The sequence below is a fragment of the Populus alba genome, chromosome 5 (assembly GCF_005239225.2).
Source record: "Populus alba chromosome 5, ASM523922v2, whole genome shotgun sequence".
NCBI lineage: Eukaryota > Viridiplantae > Streptophyta > Magnoliopsida > Malpighiales > Salicaceae > Populus > Populus alba.
Window position 1 is genome coordinate 4,055,635 of NC_133288.1, and position 21,856 is coordinate 4,077,490.

Consider the following 21,856-nt stretch of genomic DNA (forward strand, 5'->3'; position numbering starts at 1 on the left):
AGAATTAAAATCAATTAAAAGGAGCAGATGCTATATCTCTTATTATCTCAGTCAGCTGCAGCTGCTCTAATTCTTCCACAAACTGCATTTCTCTGCTCATATCCATCATTCTGTCTCCATTTCGTCCTCCCACGGGCTCTAAACCTACAATTACAATAATAACATATAATAATATCCATAGTTGACCCTACAATTCATACACGATAAATTAATAATAATTACTGAAAAAATCATATACACCAATAAAGTTACAGAAAATGTTAGGGCTTGCGTTCTTTGTTATAATATTCTGCAAAATGAAATGAAAAGCATGCAGATTGTAGATTATATAAATATGCACTTACTCAAGAGGTTATTTACCTCTGTAAATATACTCAATGCTTCTTCTATGCTCCTCGTATTCACCACATACAGAGCTGCCTCCTGTGATAAAAAATTTAACCTAATTTTAGCATGCTTCGATTACCGAATATGAAATAACTCCACCCTCCCTAATCATCAATCCCACAGACATTCCAAACATAGAAGTGCTGCCTGTAGGGCTACAGTACCATCCAAGACCCTCTCCTTCATATATATATACCTAAACTAAGAAACATATAACATATGCCTTACTCTAGCAAATTGGATCTGATCCATGGTTAGAGTCCTTGGCTCACTTTCCATTGATGATTTTCTTTGAATCCTCACCATGGCTGTATCACCTTCCATCATTTAGAGAGAGAGAGAGAGAGAGAGAGAGAGAGATAGAGGTAGCGAATGAAGCTCTGTGAGCAAGGAGAGGGGGCCTGGAGGATATGGTATTCTTGTGCAATGTTGGACCTGCACGTACGTGAAAAAGAGCAGCGAAATCTTTATACAGGTGAGGTGATACGTGGCTAGGGTTAGCTGTTGCACCGCCTAAAGTAACTTCTCAATGTAGAACCATCAAGATCCGACCACGTGGCAAGCTAGGGATCGTTGATGGGACACGTGTCAAGTGATCGTATCTCCGTCTCTGTTCAAGAAATCTTTTGGTCCCTATGTGTACATGTTCCATTAAAGGATAGACTTGTAAGATTTTGGTTTAGTTAGGTGTTCCTTATGGTACGGCAACCAATAAAAAAGGGCCACCTAATTGGTAGGTGTTTGGTGTTGGAAATACTGTGACGAACAGAAACAACAAAAAGCAAACCCGACATGTGTAAAGACACTCTTTTATGGATATTTCTCAACAGGTAGCAAGCGAAATAAATTTATTTTGGAGAATTAAATAGCTGTCTTGTAATAGCTGCTACAATAATTTTGAAAAGAGAGCTGTTGCAATGGTTTTAAAAAAAGAGTTGTTGGATAACTAATATAATTAATCCAGGCAACTGTTACAGTGGTTTTAAACAAAAGAGCTGTTAAAGAATATATTCCTGGAGTTTAAAAACTTAAAAACTATTATTGAAAATAAAAGATTCAGAAAAAATAGGTGTTGCATGTAGAGTGGATAATTAAAGGGTTTTCTCTTACTCAACTTGATCTAATATGCATGAATTTACTATCCATTCTTTTTATTATTATTATCTCATATAAAATTAACTATATAAATACTAAATAAATGTGTTATCTTTTCAGCGTTGGATAGAAAACTTTTTAATATATATACTTTATAGAAAATTATATATTTTTAATATGAAATAAAAAATCTTTTGGTTTAAATACTTCAACTTAAATAAAATGATAATACATTTTTAACATGGAATAAAATTTTTTTTGAAATAATCTTCATTATTTATAATATTAGGTATTGGGACATGTGTATTATGATGATTGGTGGGTTGAATATTAAGTGAGTGTTTGCGAGTGTAATAATTTTTGTTTTTTTAATACATTTTAAAGGTATATTTGGTTTGAAAAAATATTAAAATAATATTTCTGTAATAATTAGTAATTCTTTAATAATGTTGATGTACTATTATCAAAAATAAAAAAATATTTCTGTTGCGTTGCAATCTGCATTCCATCGCATTGGCAACCAATGTTGTTCAGTGGTGTGGTGTGTTTGGAACCTCATGCACGTGAGGCACACCAAAATTATGGATTGAAGAGACGTGTTTGTGAAAAATTTGTGATGATAAAACTGGTTTCACCTGAGAAAAGACACACATAAGATCTTAGAATAAATAAATCTCTTCTTTGCCATTTTTAATCAATCATTTTAAAACATTTTGATCACTTCACATCACATAACCAATAATTATTTTTATCATGCCTACACAAAAAATTTGTATATCTTAAAATGTTTGTTATTTATAGTGAATTCATAGGATATTTTTGTCAATATTTTATGCATAAAATCCATTATCATTTGGAGACAAGTGGTTGCAGCATTTGGAGACAGTAATCATGGAGACCTGAAGACAATTGGTCGCTGGACTTGGGAAAATCGATCACGAGAAACCTAGCAAAATAATGTAATGTAGATTAACATAGACTTTTCTATAACAAATTCATGGAAACCCTTTATCTTATATATGAGGTAACACATACAGAAGATTATTTCATGTTTGTTCATATTACATCTCCCCCTTCGTAAACTCTTGAAGTTACCATTTAAGATTATATTTTTTTATCTCTTTTATGAAAAGTGTGGTCACGAGTTTAAGAAATATCGGATAATCACAAATATATCTCTTGGTATTTCTTTTAGATGCTTTTATTAAAGATTAATAACATAGTAGAGATTCTTTCTGTTTAGAAACATGGGTTGATATTATCTAGTCACGTTAGCTTTCTCCCACTCTAATATATAATTTTTCCTCGATGATGAGTTTTGGGTCTATGTTAATTTTGCAAAACAAGTCTCGCATGGACGAGGCACACTCTAACGCTTAGATTAGTATTTGAATTTGTTTGATTAAGTGACAAGCATATAAAAAATTAAGATAATTAAATAAGTGTATTTTTTTGTTTGCAGAGAAGATATGTTAAGTGTAATGTTATTTAGATCAATCCCTCTTCTTTCTCTCAAAACTTGATAATATATAATCTTAAAAAATATAAAAAAAAAATATCTTGTGTAACTCACCGTAAAACATGAAAGGTGACAATTTTCTTTCATGCTAATTTCCACCATGCACCTATATCTGAAGTCCTAATTGTGCAAGTGTAAAATAAAAAAATGAAATAGAATAGAGAGAAAGGGAAAAAAGAGAAGGGCAAGCTCATTTAAGCCATGACCCAATTAAGCTAAAATAGCACAGCACAACGGAGCTGAAAATAAATATTCTGTTTATTTTTATATTTTAAAAATGTTTTTTTTAAAAATTATTTTTATTTTTATTTTATTTTTATTATTTTAAATTAACATTTTTTCAGTATTTTTAAGATTATTTTGATGCGCTAATATTAAAATTAATTTTTTAAAAATAAAAAATATTATTTTAATATAAAATATTTAAAAAATTAACTACAACCAAACTCTTAAACGATCTAGCTACTAACAAAACTTTAATATATAGTGATTTTTTTTTTACCTAACAGCTTACAACAGAACCAGTCAGTTGGAATTTGGGCCTTGAAATGTTTACCAACCAAAAAATTAGTTGGTGGCCTTTTAAACAACTGACAGGGGGGGCAAAGATAAAGACAAATATTAATGGTTATGAATGTATTTAAAGAATACAATGTATATACAATATCTGTGATAATTTCACTCCTATTATTTTATTTTTTTTTAACCAGAGACTGTCTCAGAATCTCTATTTTTCTTAACCGTGGAGACCATCGTAGGAACACTTATGTGAGAAGCTATTTAAAACTGTTTTTAAGAATATTTTTATTTAAAAATATCTTAAAATAATTTTTATTATTTTTCAAAACTTATTTATAACATCAACATGTTAAATTAATTGAAAATTATTAAAAAATAATTTAAAAAACAAAAAAAAAATCTAAAAAAAACACTTTTTAATAAAAAACAAACTCAGAGACAAACACCTGCCAAACTGGAGCTTTCTTTCCAGTTGTCCGTCGACATCATGCATGAATGGGTTTTAGGTCCGCTTTTGAGAGGACATAAGGGGGATCTGCAGAATCCTTCCTTTTCATTTTGGATTTGACTGGTCGTGTCGTTTGCTTCCAGTCGTTGTTTCCCCTTTTTGTGATTTAATCTGTCGCCAAACATTAAAGAAATAGCTTAAAAAGAAAAACAAAGAAATTTGGCCTCCTTCTCGGTAAACGTTACCGTATCAATATCATCGTTCCACTCCCTTACGTAAATTAAATCCTTAATTTATTCCCTAATTTATGTACATATCATCTCCGGACTGGGTCATGTAATTATTCATTTTTTTAAAAAAAATTATTAATTTTTTTCCCAACTAGATTAGACAGTGTTAACTGAGTTTACAATTCAACTAATTTCTAATCTATTTAAAAATGTAATTATAATCATTTTTAAAAATATTTTTTATATTAAAATAATATTTTTTATTTTTAAAAAATTATTTTTACAATCAATATATTCAAACGATCTAAAATATAAAAAATAATTTTTTATAAAAAAATTAAATTTATTAAAATTAGCTTGCATTTCCCAACAAAACTTTAATATTAAAATCAATTCAAAATAAAACTTAACCCACGTGAACATGGATTTACTGTACTAACCCGCTCAATCGGATTGAATTTAAAAACTATTTCTCTGTTGAGTTTCGAAACAAAACTTTTATAGTCAGCAAAATCTCGTGAACAACGAAATCTCTGGTCAAGAAAGGGCAAACAAGAGATTTAAAGACAAAAAAACGAAAAGGGTGAGGATACTTTTGGGTATGTCACATACATACGAAATTAGGTACTTGGCATTTAGCTTAGTTCATATCAATCTAATCATCTTATGCAATTATTACTTGGTGAGCACAAAACTCAGTCAAAGCTACTGTGTCTAATATTATGATGTAAATTATTTTTTTAAATGTATTAAAATAAATTTTTATTTTTACCTTTTGTATTAGCATATTAAAATATTAAAAAATAAAAGCTACTACACTTATTTTTTTAGCTATAATATCTTAGAGAAAGATGTGAAATTTGGATGCTTGTGAAGAAGCTTGAAAATGTTTTATTGATAATTATCTATCCTAGAAATTTCTCCTACTTGCTATTGATAATTAAACATATTATTATATCCAAACTGATTACGTATTTTTTTCCACTTTTTTTGAAATATAAAATCATTAGTGAAATCATGCTATTGATAATATTTTATTGATAATTATCTATCATAATATGTTTTATTGGTTAAATAGTTTTATTAAAAAGAAGAAAAAAAAAGTTAATTTGGTTTTTATAATATAAGAATAAGTGTACTTTTTATATGAACAGTATCAATACCGTCTTGACTCTCCCCTTAATTTTGTTTAAAGAATGATGAACTCGACTAGACTTTTTATTTTCTTACCAACCAAACACTATTTACTTTTAATATGTTAGAGTTAGATACACAAGGTAACTAAGGGTATTTTAGAATTCTAATACATTTTAATACAAAAATTTATGGAAATAACACAAGTTTAGAAAAGCATTAAAAAAATAATATAGTTTGAAACTTTGAATGTTAAGAATAGAAGTTGAACAAATCCTTCATGAGATATAATAGTTGTTTAAAAATTATATCTTTTTTAATTTAATTAATATATATAAAAAATTAACCTAAAATTTTATAAAAAATTCAGTGATTAAGAAATGAAATTCAACACCGGAAATACATTGAAGCTCTGTTTTCAATATATATAATATTGTTAGAAAAATCTTTACAAGAAGATTTTAACAATACATTGAAATATAATAAAACATAGTTGTAATTTGTTTGGGTCCTGTTCGGGGTTAATTACAATCTCATTTGTTGTTATTTCAAGGTGTAGTCACAAGTTTAACGAGATAATCTATGTTGGTTATGTTTTGATGGCCGGGATTATAAATTTTCCATATTAATTTAAGTTGACTATAACCATTTTTTTAGATCTTTTTTTTTTTACTCAAAATTATCCTTTTGTATTTAATGGTATGAAAACTAAGTTACAGTGATCATTATTTTTTTAATTTTATATATCTATTATTGTTGCTTTTTTTTAATAATCTAATTAAAATAAAATCAATTTATTTAACATAAATCATGTCTAGAACTCATGACGCGAATTCTTCTCCCTTATTTGAAATGTGTTTGCAGCACATGGACATCATTTTTTATGAAAAAAAAAAATCAGTCTTGTGGTATAGCGTGGATCCATAGCTCTAGCCACTCTATACTAAATCCTTCCTTTGTCAATTTTAAATAAACATCTTTTACAAGGATTACAATTCACCTAATTCATCATGTATTCTATTTAATTTGACCTGGTTAGGTCAGATTTTTATCCAACTTGACCAAAAGATAGATGTTCAAATGGGTGAGAGGTTTACCCAACCTGGTCTACCTGTTTTTTTAACCCTTTTATTTTATTTTATTTTATAGATGTGTAATTTTATTTTTGAAAACAATATACAAACATTTATCTTATTATTTACAAAGTATTCTATGATTTCATACATGGATTTTAAATTTAAATTTTATTTTACATGTTTATGATTTATAAATAAAAATATAATTTTTTTTAGAATTAGACTTTATCTTTTTAATAATTAATTTTAAAAATAAAAAAATCAAGCCAGGTTAGGTACTCAGTGGGTAGTCGTCAGGTAAAGAAAGTTTTCCTTCTAACTAATTGAATTGTTGCGAAGACATGTAATAAATTTAGATAATTTCAAAATTAAGCTACAACCCCTTCCAAGCCATTCATAGCCTACTGGACATACAAAGAGAATAAATTTTTTAACCATATAATAAATGGTTTAATAATAAAAATTTAAAATTATATAGTTTATTTTTCTTGTAGTTTCAGGTTTGAGCTTTGTGGTTGCTAATATAATAATTATTGGAGGCTTACATGGTCGTTAACTTTAAAGCCCGTAGAATTGGTCAAGATGTGCATAAGTTAACTCGAATACTCACATTAATTAAAAAAAAAATAAATTTTTTTTTCCCAATATTGAATCTAAATTTGAACGGAAGGAAGCTAAACCACCAAAACTTACTATTAAGATGGTTAAAGTACAATAATCCATCAACAACCTTTTCTCAGTGTTCATGAACAAAAGTTAATAAAAAAAGAGAATGTTTTATAAAAAAAAAACAACAAAACACTCTTTTTAGCTTATATCTTAATACCGTGTTTGTTTTTGCGATATGATGACGTTTTAAATTTTTGAATGCTTTTTAGTGTTCTTGAACAAAAGTTAAGAGAAAAAGAAGAGAATGTTTTAAAAATAAAAACAACAAAATACTTTTGCTAGCTTATATCTCTGATTGTATTTATTTTTGTGGTTTAACTATTTTTTTAATTGTTTTTTGTTTTAAATTATTATTTTTTGATATTTTTAAATTTTTTTGATCTTATAGTATTAAAAATAAATTTTAAAAAATAAAAAAATTGTTTTAATATATATTTTTTAAGAAAACACAACCACCTTTCTTCTTATCCGCAGCCGACCAAAATAAAAAAAATTCAAAAAAATAAAAAAAAGCCTACAGCTCATTCCCTCCCTCCTTAATCAAGCATCAATCAATCTTCGTTGAACCACTTATCTTTCTCCTTTATCAACCTTTTCTTAATTCTACTTGAACAAAAATAAAATTTATATATATTAAAAAAAAACAAAAAACACAAAAACTGGCATTGACAGAATATATTCAACCTTCGCCATTCCCAAGAACCAAACTAAAAACAAAAAAAAAATCTCTTTTTAAATAAATAAATAAAAGTAATTTGAAGGGCTGGAAACAGGTATCTTTCATAGACACCAATCCTTCTCTTCCTTCACTCCTCAATACTACCCTCTCTCTGTATGGCTTGACCCGGTCTATCACTCAGTACTGATTCATGGCCCAGTCCAATCACATAAGGCAATGCTCTACTTCCCACCCTCGTCGCCGGAGATCTTCTTGGTGTTGTTCCTTCGCTGTGCAGCCTTCAAGCCCAGAGAACCGTCCCTTCACAAAACCCGCTTTCCGCAAGAACAAGAAACCCGATAGTTCGGTCTCTAAGCCTGGCCCCTACTCGGTCCCCAACTCACCCAAATCCGGGTTAAATTTCGTGGGTCGGATCGACCCGAGAAGAATGCTCTCTCCAGGCCGCGTCTCGCCTATTGATTCGGATCCTACTGCCGACACGACCCGAGATATCATACCCGACCCGTCACCTCAGGTGGATTTGAGCTCGAAATCGAGATCCGAATCCTTCCGGGGAAGGAGTGAGAGGAGGTCGTTCTCGGATACTGGGTCAGATTCGGGTCGGGGCGTTTTTGATACGAGGCTGAATTTGAGAGGGAGGAATGGTGGGGGTTTAGTGTTGGAGCTGAATTCGGAGGTCTTGATTGCAAATTCAGAAGTTTTTGCCGGTTTGATTTTCGAATATCGAAAAAAATTGGGGTCGAAATGTAATAGTAACGAGGATGGTGGTAATTTGTCAAGAAAGATTTGTAGAATTGAAGTGCCCGATGTGGAGAATTTGGGAATTTTTAGGGACACAATTGAGTTGATGTTTGAAGAGGATATTGCTAAAAGGTTACTCAAGATTGGGGCTTATAGAGCCATTGACATACTCGAGGTTAGTTGCTGCTGCTTCCTTTTCTTTTCTTTTTAATTTGAAGATTTTAGTTGGTTACTGTCTCTATTAACGCTGCAGGAGAATTTTTTTAAAGTTATTTTGATTTAGGGGCTTTGGATCACTTAAGTTTGTGTAGTTACAGGAATTGCTGTGAATAGTTGTGCTATGACTGTTTAACCTCAGTTATTTGTACATGACATGTGCTTGTGGTCAAGCGTAAGGATGCTTTGGAGACACTTGTGTGTATGTCATGCACGGATGGTTGAGATTGGACTGTCACATCAATTGCAAATGTTCAAAGCATTCTTCGCAGGCTTATATCTTAATCCTGCTTTGTATCGATGCAATACCATTGCTCTACAAGAGCTAGAATAGTACTATCCGATTTTAATTTAGAGTAATGGATAGGTTAAGGTAGCAGTTGGATAGGGGTTTTGAGCAGTCGTGACATCGTTGTCGTTGTTTGTGCATGACTTGAGTATATGAACTGGTGGGATTCCCAGGTGCATGCCCGTGTATGACACGGGCAATTGAGATTGAACAATCACATTGATTGCAACTGTTAACAGTTTCCTTTGTGTGCTTTCTGGAATACCTGATAATCTTGAATAGATGGTTAAGATAAACAGTGAGCTAAATGCTCCTCAATCTTTTTCACTGCATAGAATTGTTCTCAAGGAATCAATGAACATTTTGGGAAGGCTTTGCAACAAGCGCATTATGAGTTCTGAGAAATAGCTCATGATATTACGGGGATAGAATTGTGGACTAGGTTATAGATTTAGTTGACTTTTGGAACTGCAAGGCATGTGACATAGCAAAATAATTTCTCAAACATACCTTTGTCTCTTGTTCAAGTACATTTTGTTCTATCATTCATTGTCTATTACTGGATGTGTTAAAGAGTAAACGGGGGAGAGGACCTTATTGACTGTCTACTTTGCAATTGACTTATAATTTATGGTGCCTTTGAAGATGTCTTTTATCATATACTTTTGAATAGAAAAGAATTTGTAAATAATGTTACATAATCAAGTTGGAGAAACTTTTTCTTAGCTTTAAATATTTTGCAGACAATTTGTTTTTAAGCATCATGCTATGAGTTGGAAGAAAATGATCTATGCAACTGATCCCAATTAATCAGAGATTGAGATTCAGTATAATAGAGTTGACAATTACTCATTCCTCACTAAGACACAACACACACATGCATGTATGCTTATAGACATGTACAACTCACTTTTTGCAAGGGACCCTACCTAATCCCTTCTTCATATTCTTCCATTTAGATATACTAGATGGAAATTGAGTCTGTAATCATTTCTGAGGATTCTTGAAGTGTTTGTTTGGTATTATAGGAGCAATCACAATCTTTTCATCCTAATTGGAAAAGCATCAATATGAAACTTTTCCAATTTGAATGGGACAAAAAAACCCGAGTTTTTTGTCATTGCAACCACAATGTCATACACAAACAAAATTGTTTCTGCTCATCATTTTTATAACAGAAGAGTCGTCTTTAGAACCACTTCTGTGAAAAAATTTCTCATATAAAGCGATCAAAGAAAGATCAGTTGATGCATTTTTCTTTTTAACCTATTTTGGAGGCATTATTATTTAGGAGTTGAATTCATAGATTATGCTAGGTGGGATATCTTAAAATGGGTGATGTATTTGAGCATCGGCGCAATGTCATTGGGGCTGCTAGATTTGAATAAAATAGCAAAAGGTTATCAACAAGATTCACATCTTGTAGTTTAATGGCTATCAACATTGTGTCAATGATCAAAGTGCTGAGTTGTAGCAATGATCAAAGTGCTGAGTTGTAGCAAACACCCATTATTATGATCTTCAACTTCTTGTACTATGCTCTCCCCTTTTCTAGATTATTACACAGCCTGGCATTAGAAAAATGATTGCGCAAATTAATTAGCATAACATAGAAAAGTTTACAGTACAAGGGCTTAGATTTTGTCTGTTGTAGCCACATATTGAAGAAACTCAAATGAGGATGTGTTTTACTGACAGTCCCTTTGTCTTTATCCATTTGCTTATTGATCTAACAAGATTTTTTGAAACTATTGCAGGTATCAGCTGGCATCATGTTTACTAAAGGTGTTTTGTCTTGTTTGAAATACCTTGAGGCTGTTCCTTGGACGGAGGAAGAAGAGGACAAACTTAGGAATCTATTTACAGTGTTTAAATTTGATGATACCACAGCTCGAGATATTTTGGCTAGACTCCACTTGCTTAGTTCAGAAGATTCTCAACAAAATCTAGCTAGGCAGCTTGTTTGGTCTATTACTACTTGTGCTGATGCCAACGCAAGAAATGAACTGAAGTCATTAGTTAAGGGTCTCCTTTGCAAAAGCTCAGTGTACGAGAAGGACCAACATGATCTCACCAAGGAGGATCTTTATGATGTTTGTCATTCCTGTTTAGGTTCGTTAGTCAGCCTCATGGAGGAAGCCTCTGATATCATACCCCAAGGGACAGTGGTGAAAAAGGAAACGAGTAAGCCCTTGATTGGACGCATATCCAGACAGGTTGATAACATCATTTGGCTGCTGGAAATCCTCCTTGATCGTCAGATTGGTGAGGAGTTTGTAGGAATGTGGGCAGATCAAGTGGACTTGCTAAAAATGCATGAGAGTACATCTCCGATGATTAGATACGAGCTCAGCCGGGTTTCTGCAATTTTATTTATTGCAATGGGAACAAGAAAATTGCATTGCCGCTCAGAAGCAAGAGCACTGCTTCTCCAGGCATGGTTTGGCCCAATGCTACTGGACTTCGGTTGGCTACAGAGATGTAAAAAAGGTTTGGACATGAAAGCATTAGAAGAAGCCATGGGTCAGACACTCCTTACACTTCCTATGAAGCAGCAGTATATGTTGTTCACAGAATGGTTTGGGTATTTCTCCAAGCATGGTACTGAATGTCCCAATCTCAGCAAAGCCTTCCAGATCTGGTGGCGTCGTTCATTTCTTAGAGGGTCAGAAACTCATGCAATTGAATCCAGGTAATAGGTGTCTCTTGTCATTGCCTACCCCTATAACCTTTGTTGTCGTGTATGCTGAGGGGTTCTGAAAATTAGGAACTGAATAATGTAAATCTTTATGTAGAATCGTTGTAGTAGTGGTTAGAGCATTAAGTGACAAGATATTTTATTTTTTTCGAGAAATTTATTTTAGCCTCGTCCACTATAAATTATTTTGTGAAAAATATTTTCATGAGGAAAACATGAGTTATTTGAAGGAATATATTTTTCTATAATTTATATTATTTTTTTTGCAAAATGAGAAATTATAATATTTATGATAAAAATGGTGGTGTTAGTTATGATGGCAGCATTCAAGATTATAATGGTGTGGTAATAGATTCAAGACTATAATGATGATTGTTGTTTAGTGGCAATGACAATAATGAAGAAATGAAAATCGTGATCTTTTCTTCATGTTTATTTTCTGGAAAGCCTCTATCCAGTAACGGTGAATATTAACGGATTTGAAAGGAGTTAACGGATTCAAAAGCTTCCCTTCCTCTCAGCAATTCAAGTTAAATTCCCCTTACAATTGGGGCCAGAGCATCCTTCTCCGCAGTGGCAACTCGTTTAAATCTCACGACTCCCTTGGTTTTGTTAACTGCTAATTATTACTCTTAACTTCAGAGATATATCCATATGCATGTTAAAATAAAATAAATAAATAAAACGTGTAAGAAAATTCAAGATATTATGTTATAAAAACATTAAAACTTAAAAATATCCACCAAAATTATAAATGAAATCCAAGAATTATCTTCTAGGACGTAATGATGAATGCACCCTCTTCCCATGCCCTTTGCTTCCCCGATGTTCCTACCAAGGAATTGCTATATGAACAATGAACTTGGTAGAGAAAGCATACGACAGACTTCGGTGGAGCTTTATTCATGAAACCTTATTCCTAGCAGGGCTTCCTGGCAGTGTGGTTGGCTGGTTGGTGTTATAATGAAGTGCATAACAAGTTCTTCTATGGAGCTTTTGTGGAAGGGGAATACTACTGAGAGTTGTTCCATCGAGAGAAATTCCGCATGAGAACCCTCTCTCACCTTGTATTTTTGTTCTTCGCATTGAAAGATTAGCCCATCTTATCTTAAAAGCCGTAGAAAAGAGTCAACTGGGAACCTTTTAAGGTGGCTGGAAATGGTCTCTAAAAGTGGTCCTAGGAGAACAGGGCTGGAGCTTAGTAGATGTATGGGTTTTCAATGGACTCATAACCTTGGGAAGATACCTTGGAGTTCCTTTAATCCCAGAGAAGGGTCACTTAAAGTACTTGTGGAGATATCGTGGATAGAGTGAACCGAAGATTAGCCTCAAGAAGAACCAAACAATTATCCTTTGCTGGTCTTACTTTTAGTAATTCAGTTTTAGCTTCACTTCCTATGTTTACAACGCAGACCACTACGATATTAGATACCTAAGGAGGTTTGTGAGATGATCGATAAACCTTGGCAGGGGATTTATTTGGGGTGATTCTAAACAAAGTAGAAAAATCCGAATGGAAAACTATTTGCCAGCCGAGGAACATAGGAGTGCGGAATCTCAATCAAGTTAGCTTGGGGTGTTGTGACAAGCAAAGAGGCATTATGGGTTAAAGTTACCAAAGCCAAGTACTTTTATGAAGGGTTTGGGGGTTTATCTCTTGAAAATTCAGGTGGAGTATCTCACCTGTGGAGGCATGCGAGACTAGTGCGGGAATTTGCGATGAAGAATAGGTTTTGGGTATTGGGAAATGCACAGAAAGTGAGATTTCGGTGATAACTGGGTGGATAATTTGTTACATGCACCACTTAATTACATGCATAGGTTAAGCTAAGGAAAGGCAGGTAGATTTTAATTTGTTAAAAAGTTGTTATAGTCGTTATAGTCATGGTTAAACGCCCCGTTTCATTAAGTGATACTGTTCCCATAACTAATTCAAAGCACACGACTTGTGTGTGCTCTCATTCCTAAATAAAAGGAAGCGGTTAGGGCCAGTAAAGATAGTAGACGCTGTGTATATATATACAACACAGTTGTAACAGATTAATATTAAAAAACAAAATAAAAGCATGATGAATGGAGTTGCCATTTACAACCATTGTTTCCACTATAAAACACCTTTCTTTTTTCTAACACAACCATTGTCAAATACTGGATTACATCCCAGTAGGTTCCTTAGAAATAACAATTGTATCAACTGGTATCAGAGCAGAGATGACAGAGAGACAAGCATTGGTTTTCTTTCTGGGAGGTTTAGAAGTTGAGATTAAAAACATGGTCAAAATGTTTGAACCTAAGACCCTATACCAAGCCTACAATCTAGCTAGACTACAAGAGAACACCATCAACCATAGACATCCACATCATTCTTACTAAAAAAACACATACAATACTACTAGTGTTAATCCACCGAAGCCTTTCACTGCCCAAAATAACACAAAAACCAATCTCTACCACACAAACAACACTGCCAAACCAATTCTTTACCACCAGAAATCTCCAAACACACCTTACTGACCTACAAAGACCTTGAGAAATAAAGAGCTAGATGAGAGGAGGGCAAATGGATTGTGTTTTTGGTGTGATGAGAAATTCATACCGGGCCATCGATGCAAAAATAAAAGGGTGTATTCCCTATGTATCGTGGACGATGAGGATGTTTTAGAGGAAGAGGTCCAGGAAGGTAGTGAGGTTGATCCAAACATATTCACACCACAAATATCCATCAATGCCTTAGAAGACACTTCAAGTTTTTAGACCCTGAGAGTGACTAGTAAGGTTGACAAGACTTCCCTCTTTATCATGATCGATTCAGGAAGCACACACAATTTTATAAACACTCAGGTGGCAAGGCGGTTGAGCTGCAATCTCACTTCAATTCGGCCATTAGCAGTAGAAGCAGCAAATGGTGGCCAGATGATTTGCACCTATGTGTGTAAGGATTTTATGTGGAAAATGCAGGAGTCCAGTTCTCTACAAATGTTTTTATGGTGGAGCTCAACAATTGTGTCATGGTGCTGGGGGTACAATGGCTGGCTACATTGGGCAATATTTTATCCAACTACAATGAATTATGGATGTCTTTTGTATGGCAAGGGCAAGACATAGTGCTACAAGGGGACATCCCAACTAAGCTTTAAACCATTGGTTTTGAACAATTCAATAGTCTGATAAACAGCCCAAACCAGCTCGTGGAGGTCCATCTATGCAGTCTCAGGGTAGTGGGTGACAAGGATCATTTTATCAGCTCAATGACAACAAGACTTCAACCTAGCCTTGGGAGCAATACAACTATAGATGAATTGTTACATACCTACCAGGACATCTTTAAAGAACCAACATAACTTCCTCCTCTTAGAGCATATGACCATGCTATTCCTCTCAAAGAGGGATCCCAACCAATCAACCTTCGGCCTTATCGTCATGCGGGCCTTATAAAAAAGATATAGTGGAAAAAAATAGTAACCGAAATGCTGGATTCTGGGCATTATCAACACACAGCACCAGTCCTTTTGCCTCCCCAGTGGTTTTGGTGAAGAAGAAGGATGACACTTGGCGATTGTGTGTGGATTACAGGGCTCTTAACAAAATGACCATCAAAGATAAATTCCCAATTCCAATTGTAGAAGAACAGTTGGAAGAACTGGGCAGAGCTACGGTATTCTCTAAAGTTGATCTACGAGCTGGTTATCATCAAATTAGAATGTTGGCAGGGGATATACGCAAGACAGCTTTCAGAACCCATAATGGTCACTGTGAGTTCTTGGTCATGCCATTCGGCTTGACTAATGCACCAGCAACCTTCCAGAGCTTGATGAATGACATCTTCAGAAGGTATTTACGAAAATTTATTCTAGTTTTCTTTGATGACATCTTGGTATACAACCCTACCTTGAAGAAGTATGTAGAACAGTTGCAGATCGTGTTTGACATACTCAGGAATCAGAAGCTCTTTGCTAAGAAGAGTAAGTGTGTTTTTGGCAGCTCTCAAGTGGAGTATTTGGGCCACGTAATCACCAAGTCTGGGGTAGCTACCGATCCACTCAAGATCCAAGCCATTATCAACTGGCCATTCCCTAAAAACATCAAACAGTTGCGAGGATTCCTAGGACTCACAGGGTATTACAGGCGGTTTGTCAAGGGTTATGGGGCCATCTGTAAACCTTTAACTCAGCTCCTCAAGAAGGATTCTTACAAGTGGGATGAAGAGGCCAAGGTGGCTTTTGAAAGGTTAAAACAAGCCATGACAAATCCTCCAGTTTTGGCCTTACCCGACTTGACCAAGCTGTTTGTTATTGAAACTGACGCTTCAGGCACTGGTGTGGGGGCTGTACTAATGCAGGAAGGACATCTTATAGCTTTCCTCAGCAAGGCTCTTGGTCCTAGGCAACAAGTTCTATCGGCTTATGAAAGGGAGATGTTTGCAATTTTTCAGGCCGTAGCTAAATGGAAACATTACCTTTGGGAAAGACATTTTCGCATAAGAACTGACCACGTTAGCCTTAAGCATTTGCTGGATCAAAAGGTAACATATCCTTCTCAACACCTCTGGCTCACTAAATTACTTGGGTTTGATTATGAGATTGAGTATCGCAAAGGGAAGGAAAATGTAGCTGTAGACGCTTTGTCAAGGATTCCTAGCAGTCAATTATGCACCATGGTCATGACTTCCATTTCCACTCCTATTATGGACGAAATCAAAATGACCTGGGCATCAGATGATAGCCTCAAGCACATTATACAGGATTTGTTGCATGACCCAAGTTCCCATCCTTACTATACGTGGGTCAACAATCATTTGAACCGGAAGGGAAAAATTATGGTAGGCCACAATCCTGCACTTCATAACAAGCTGATCGCCTTATATCATGACACAACTTCAGAGGGCCACTCAGGGGTGGTGGTCACAGCTCAAAAGGTTGGTAGCCTATTCTACTGGAAGAAGCAACAGAAACATGTTAGAACAATTGTGGGGAATGTAGTATCTGTCAGCAAAGTAAGCATGAGAATGTACTAACACCAGGATTACTACAACCTTTACCTATTCCTCTTGCTCCATTTACTGATATCAGCATGGATTTCATTGAGGGCCTTCCTAAATCAGAAAGTAAAGAAGTTATTTTTGTGGTGGTGGACCGATTCAGAAAATACACACATTTTATGGCCCTTATTCATCCTTATTCAGCTTCTTCGGTAGCCAGAGTTTTTATGGACATGTTTTATAAACCTTGCATGGGCTCCCAGCTACAATTGTCAATGACAAGGATCCGGTTTTCTTAAGTCATTTTTGGCAGCAATTATTCCAACATCAGGGAGTAAATCTACATCACTCTACAGCTTACCATCCACAGTTTGATGGCCAAACTGAAGTGGTGAACAGGTGCTTAAACATTACTCTTACGTTGCATGTCTGGTTGGCAGTCCTCATCAATGGTCAAAATAGGTGCCTCTGGCTGAATGGTGGTATAACACCAATTATCACACATCCACTAAGTCTACTTCTTACGAGATCTTATATGGTTTTCCTCCTCCCCTGCATATTCCCTACTTCCCTAAAGATTCCACAGTGGAGGCTGTTGATCAACTGCTCACACAGAGGGAATAGATGCTTGCACAAATCAGAGACAACTTACTCAAGGCTCAACATCGAATGGTACAACTTGCCAATCACAAACGCAGTGACCGACAATTTCTTCCTGGGGACTTAGTCTACCTCAAGTTACAGCCTTATCGTCAGAAATCCATAAAATGCAGAACCTCTCAGAAACTTGCTTCAAAGTTCTATGAACCTTATTCAGTTTTAAAAAAGATTGGTTTGGTGGCCTACAAATTGCTGTTACCACCCACAGCTTCTATCCACCCAGTTTTTCATGTATCACAGTTGAAGAAACACATAGGGAACAAGATAGTACAGTCCACATTGCCGATTACTTCTTCAGCTCCCATGATTGTTCCACAGGCAGTTTTGGATCGCAGGATGGTAAAGAGGGGTAACCAGGCCACTACTCAAGTTCTACTCCACTGGAAGGGTCTTGCCTCGTCTGATGCTACTTGGGAGTTTGCTGATGAAATTAGGTGTCGGTTTCCTGAATTCTCCCTTGAGGACAAGGTCGTTTTTGAAGAGGGAATACCTGTTACATGCACCACTTAATTACATGCACAAGTTAAGTTAAGGAAAGGCGGGAAGATTTCAATTTGTTAAAAAGTCGTTATAGTCATGGTTAAACGCCCCGTTTCATTAAGTGATACTGTTTCCATAACTAATTCAAAGCACACGGCTTGGCCTTGTGTGCTCTCATTCCTAAATAAAAGGAAGCGGTTAGGGTCAGTAAAGATAGTAGACGCTGTGTATATATATACAACACAGTTGTAACAGATTGATATTAAAAAACAAAATGAAAGCATGATGAATGGAGTTGCCATTTACACCATTGTTTCCACTATAACACCTTTCTTTTTCTATACGTAACCATTGCCAAATACTAGATTCCATCCTAGTAGGTTCCTTAGAAATAACAATTGTATCATAATTTTACCATCATGCTGCCAGGAGATGTTTGGCTAGTGAATTGTCAATGCAAATTGTATCCATTTGCCCCCCTCTTCCCCTGACAATGGTCATCGTCATCTGCTTTTTTTTTGGTCACATGGTGACAGAAATTCTCTCTCTTAAATCAGCTTGCTCTTGCTTGGAGAGTGGGAATCAATTTTGGAACCCTATGGACAGGGTATGGGATTTAGTTTGGAAGTGGAGAGGGCCACAGCGCATTAAGACGTTTCTTTGGTTGGCAGTCCATAATGGTTTTCTTACAAATGGGCAAAGATTTCATAGAAAGTTAACTGCAAATGTTAGCTGTATTTTACGCTCTGATAGTGCTGAGACTACTCGCATGTCTTATTAAATAAATATGTTTTTCACTCTCTCTCTCTCTCTCTCTCTCTCTCTATATATATATATATATATATTATATATATATATATATATATAATAAGAAACAAACTATATCACTAATGAAAATATACGTTGTTTTGGTTGAGGTAAATCCGATCAGTGTATAATTTTATGTTCTTGAGGATATTTCTTTTCGTTTCCCTTTCTGAATTAATTAAAATCAACGACTCTAACCAACACTGCCACCGCCTTTTTCACTCACTCTAAGAATGTTGACACTCAAATACTCTCTCTTTGCTGCTAGCTGGCTTCTACTGTCACCTTCATTTACTACTTTCTTTTGTACATTTTGTAGTCTGTTTGGTTCCTGAGAAGAAAAAAGGAATGAAAAGAAAAATGGGTTTCTTTTTAATGCTTTCTTCTGTTTTATGTAACAATCCGAGGTTCAGTTTTGTCAAAGATTGCCTGCAATTCCTTGGCTATTCTTATTGTATGTGGATAAACTGCTGCATTCTCTTTGATTGTGGTTAATACTATGATTGGCTTCAAAAAGGTTAAGATGCTGAATTTTTGTGTTTTTCTTTGTTGGGTTGTTTTAGATAAGCTAATGATTGCGCAAAAGGGTGTCGGTCAAGATTCATGCTTGTAGTGAAAATTCATGTCATTTTGTGTAATGAAGTGAGGTTGTAGTTTTCTGGGTTTAGGCCAAAAAATGATACCAAGTAGGCCACAGGCTCCAATTGGTGGTTCCTCTTTGTTTAACCTGTGCTTTTGAGATCAAATTCTGCTATTTTGGGGTCTCAAGGAGGTGGTTCCATGAGCTAGGTCATTTATAACATGAATTTGGTCGGGGACTTTTCCAAGTATGTCTTCTCTTTATCAATCAGAGTTTTGGGAATGGTGGCTGGAGCTCTGGACTTTCTGGTTTGGAGTCTAATCCCATTTCTATGTAGCAAATGATGTGGGTTTCAGCTCATCATCTGATGGTTTTAATATGGTGAGTTCTGGTTCATCCGGGAAAGTTCAAAAAGCAAGCGAATTGCCAACTCTTCTGGTAATCACCAACCTCAAGTTTCAAACAATTTTGAGCCACTCATGTTATCGCATTGGGCAGAAACAATTCCATTCCATTCGAGGTAGTTTAGGGGCGATGGGAACCTGTAAAATTGGAGCCACAGGTATTGCAATGAACATGATTGGTCCCCAGCGTAGGTTGCAGTCCTTGCAGGAGTCTGGAGATTCAGTGAAACTAGAAACCACTACAGAACCAGATTGGAAGAGGCACTGGACCTGTTAAAGTTTGAAAATCAACTTTCTGTTCAGTCGAATTTACGACAGCAGCAGCTCCTCCACATGTCCAGGCAGTCTACTCAGGCTCCTGCTGCACAGATGAATTACTTGCAGCAACAGCAGCAGCAACCTTTGAGGGCATTTCGTCATCAACAGCCTCAAATGCAACAGTTCAACAGCAAAATCTGCCAGTTAGATCTGTTGCAAGACCACTGTATGAACCTGGAACAGGTGCTAAAAAAAATACATCCTTGCATAGAGCTTCCTTAAAGTAAAAGCTAGTATTTTTTACAAACACCAAACTGACAAATAGATTGCAATGACACCTTGCTAGCTGCTGCTAGGTTCGTTGAGGATTCCCAAGTATTCTGCTAAAAGGGGGGAAATAGCTTCAAAGGTTATATATATTGGTGAGAATGGATTAATATATTACTTGACAACCTATATGTGACAAAACAAACTTCTCCTATTTGTCCCAAACGCATCAGAGTTTCCTAGAACGCAGGCTAAATTTGAATCTTTTGAGTTTTGACTCGTGGTTATTTAAGTTTTTATTTCACATAATAACATCTTGTTTGTTTTCCAGAGAGTTTGGCTCAGTTCCCTTGCAGAACTAGGCCTTTTTCTGGGCTGCACAGTTCTGATCAGCAACCACCTGAGAAAAAGCAGCATACTAGACCTACATCGAATGATGATCTTCATTCTGTACAGGCAAGTGTCATGCATCCTTCCACAAGCAATGGTGTTGCAAGTGCAAACAATTCCCCCGGCACAAGCTCCACCTCTTCTCTGCCCATTACTGTTGCCAGGCTTTTCAGAATTCCGTGAATTCACGGATTGAAAATCAGATGACTAGTCCTGGCAGTCCATATACTGGGACATTTGTTCAGATTCCATCTGCTGTCTCTTCAACCACTCTGACACTAGCTCAGCTCAATCCCTCCTCTCCCTTCTCTTGTTTAACACCATCATCATCTAATAATCCTCAAAGTTCTCACAATATGTTAGCTGCATCAACTGCAATAAACCATGTCAGTTCAGCACATTCACCTGTTCAAACACCAATGGAGCAGTCATCTCAGTCGAATGAGGTTGATCCAAATGAATTTCAGAGCTCTGTTGAGAAAATTATACAAGAAATGATGATTTCTTCACAGTTCAGTGGGGCAGGTGGTATGGTCAGTGTTGATTATGAAGGAAATGATATAAAGGACATAAATAGGGTCACACGGTCAACACAAAATGTGTTCACCAGTGGCCCTTGCCTGGAGGGCAATGTGATGGGAAACAAGAAGTCAGGTACTATGGATGGAGGATTTGGGAGTTTGAATGGTCAAAATCATCTCTCTGCCTCTACTAGCAGATTCACAGCTGCCATGGGGAATGTCTCCAGCATTTTGTCTGGTAGGCTTGCCATGCCAGTGATGGATCATGATGCTGGAATGAATCATCAACAACAGGCACTGGCTTATCAGTTGCGTCTTGGAGCAGTAAATAGATTTCTTGATAACCAATTTGATTAGAAATCTCCCTGAAGAGTAGTTAATTTTACTGATACTTTCATGGTGATAGTTCAAACCTAGTACGATACCATTCAGGTGGTGATACAAGGGGCTTGAGACGTGGCCATTTTATCCTTTCTGCTGAATCATGAGAAAATTTTGTTTCCTTTGACTGGCAGCAGCTGCATATTGTACATATATAGAACTTCTTCTGCCAATAGGCAATTTCAGCTGATGGTGATGGGGAGGCAATATTTCTTTAATTAGCCAGAGATGGATTAGAATTTTATGTTTTCAGAAAGAATCAAGGAATATTCTGCTTTGATAATGAGTTCCATTTGTCCATATCTTTCTCTAAGCTATTGTAAAATTCTGCAATACCTTATCACTGCTGCTTCGGGATTTCTTCGCACCCTAATCACTAGGAATCCTCGCTACTTGAAGATATGTTCTTGGTTACATATAAATGGTTAAG

At 35.4% G+C, this 21,856-nt stretch overlaps 1 protein-coding gene across 1 annotated transcript; it reads left to right on the plus strand.

Annotated features, from left to right (window-relative positions):
- The first annotated feature begins 7,726 nt into the window (after positions 1–7,726).
- On the plus strand, positions 7,727–11,864 carry LOC118042390 (BTB/POZ domain-containing protein At2g13690). Its single transcript, XM_035050039.2, has 2 exons — positions 7,727–8,672; positions 10,760–11,864. The coding sequence occupies exons 1-2, from the start codon at positions 7,947–7,949 to the stop codon at positions 11,696–11,698; spliced, it is 1,665 nt and encodes a 554-aa protein (XP_034905930.1). The 5' UTR covers positions 7,727–7,946; the 3' UTR covers positions 11,699–11,864.
- Positions 11,865–21,856: the final 9,992 nt, after the last annotated feature.